Source organism: Lepisma saccharinum, chromosome 1, assembly GCF_977018435.1.
Source record: "Lepisma saccharinum chromosome 1, izLepSacc3.1, whole genome shotgun sequence".
NCBI lineage: Eukaryota > Metazoa > Arthropoda > Insecta > Zygentoma > Lepismatidae > Lepisma > Lepisma saccharinum.
In genome coordinates this window covers 121,981,160-121,982,829 of record NC_139229.1, presented here as the reverse complement: position 1 = coordinate 121,982,829, position 1,670 = coordinate 121,981,160, and the positions used below count along the sequence as shown (strand labels likewise).

General features: G+C 47.8%; 1 protein-coding gene across 1 annotated transcript; it reads right to left on the bottom strand.

Annotated features, from left to right (window-relative positions):
• Positions 1-276: 276 nt before the first annotated feature.
• Positions 277-1,017, bottom strand: LOC145987654 (low density lipoprotein receptor adapter protein 1-like). Its single transcript, XM_083122162.1, has one exon. The coding sequence runs from the start codon at positions 969-971 to the stop codon at positions 435-437; it is 537 nt and encodes a 178-aa protein (XP_082978288.1). The 5' UTR covers positions 972-1,017; the 3' UTR covers positions 277-434.
• Between the last annotated feature and the right edge of the window lie 653 nt (positions 1,018-1,670).

The window sequence follows — 1,670 nt, the reverse complement described above, 5'->3', positions numbered from 1 at the left end:
GCGGATAAAACTTGAAATAAATGTTCCCTTCCCTTACCGTGTTCGCTACGTCCTACCCTACAGAACGTGTTGCTTGCGGAGAGAGGGGGTGGGGAGATTCTACTTTATAGTAAAATAAGTAAGGTTTTATCTGTAGGGTTTAATGAAGTGAAAGTAGTAGAATAGTTGGATTGCGATAATGATCGCAACACCGAAAAATATTTTTAGAATATTTAAAGAAAATACTTACTGCGCATTTTCGAGGATGGGAATTCACTTAGAAAAAGAAAACACCAATCACAATGACACACAAATATACTTTCACCACTTCACAATAAATGCACACAATTTACCAACACGATTTTGTTTTAACGTTTGATTTTTAGATGCAATTGCTCATTAGCCTTAGCCGTCAACACGTCAAAATCGGGATTGAAATCTAAAGAACTGTCCAGTCATGCTTCGGAATCGGTGGCGTGCGGTGCTCGAAGTTCCGCCTCGATCTCTTCGGGGGTGCGGAGGTCGATGGCGAACGTCTTGCACTTCTTCTCCTCGGCCTTGATGGTCTCGCTGTAGCCCTTGAAGGCCATAGCAAGGGCCTTGGTCAGCTGGCGGGCGGTCCTTCGGCTGTCGCAGGCGAACGCGTGGCACTCGAAGGGATGCTGGCCCTTCAAGTCACCCAGCTCCCTCACGACGATCATGGAGAACACCCGCGTGTAGTACAGGTCCTGCACGCCGTAGGAAATGGTGTCTATGGCGTGGAACGTGTCTTCGAGGTGCGTTCTGTCTCTTGGTGTCACCTTCACGCCCTTGTCGCAGACGGTCAGCTCCACGTACGGCAAGGTGGCGCCGGGTTTCAGATTCTTGGCGGCGTTCACCATGTCCTCCACGGGGGCTTTGGTGTGCCTCACCCCCCACAGGCCGCTCGCGTTGCGTTTGCCGAGGTACTTCACGAAGAACTCCTTAGGCAGATCCGATTTCTTGGACGCCATTTTTTCATCCGACGCTGATAGCGATTGCCACGGCTTTGCGCGAACGTGCAGGATATTGAGTGGGGAAGGGAGCTTTTGGAGGACGGCCGATGAATCCTTGCAAACAATGTCCCCATCTCCGCCCTTCCTGCTTCATTGTTCAGCTTCCGATTGTCGTCAAAGGTCACCGCAGGCTGTAGAACTTTTTCCCCTTTCGCTTCACCGGTTCCGCAACGATCTAGCATATGTAGATCTGTTGTCGTTTTTAGTGCCGAGAACGAACATTTGAAGTCACAATTTTATGTGCGTGGCATTGCGTATGCGTGCGCAATTGAGTCAAGGTCCATTGATTACACGCGGCGTTCGTGTATAATGCGTCAAAAACATGCACATGCTTTTGCCTAATACCCTCTTCTGGATTACTGGAACCCCCCTTTGCCTCCTATTCCAAGTAGTTATCATTGTGGCTAAGAGTCCTGGGTTCGAATCCTGGGCAAGCAATATTTGATCGTTATGTACTCCATGAGTTCAACACCCGTCCTCATCGTCGCGATTAACCTGCACAAGTAGAGTAGTAACGTAAATAACCAAATTAGAAATATAGATGTTCAATGTTCAGACACCGCAGCCATTTCTTCATGTTAGAAATGGAAATCGAAAAGTCGTGTCCATAATTGGAATATATTGACGGTTGTGTTTTGTATCAATTTAAGAAAGATG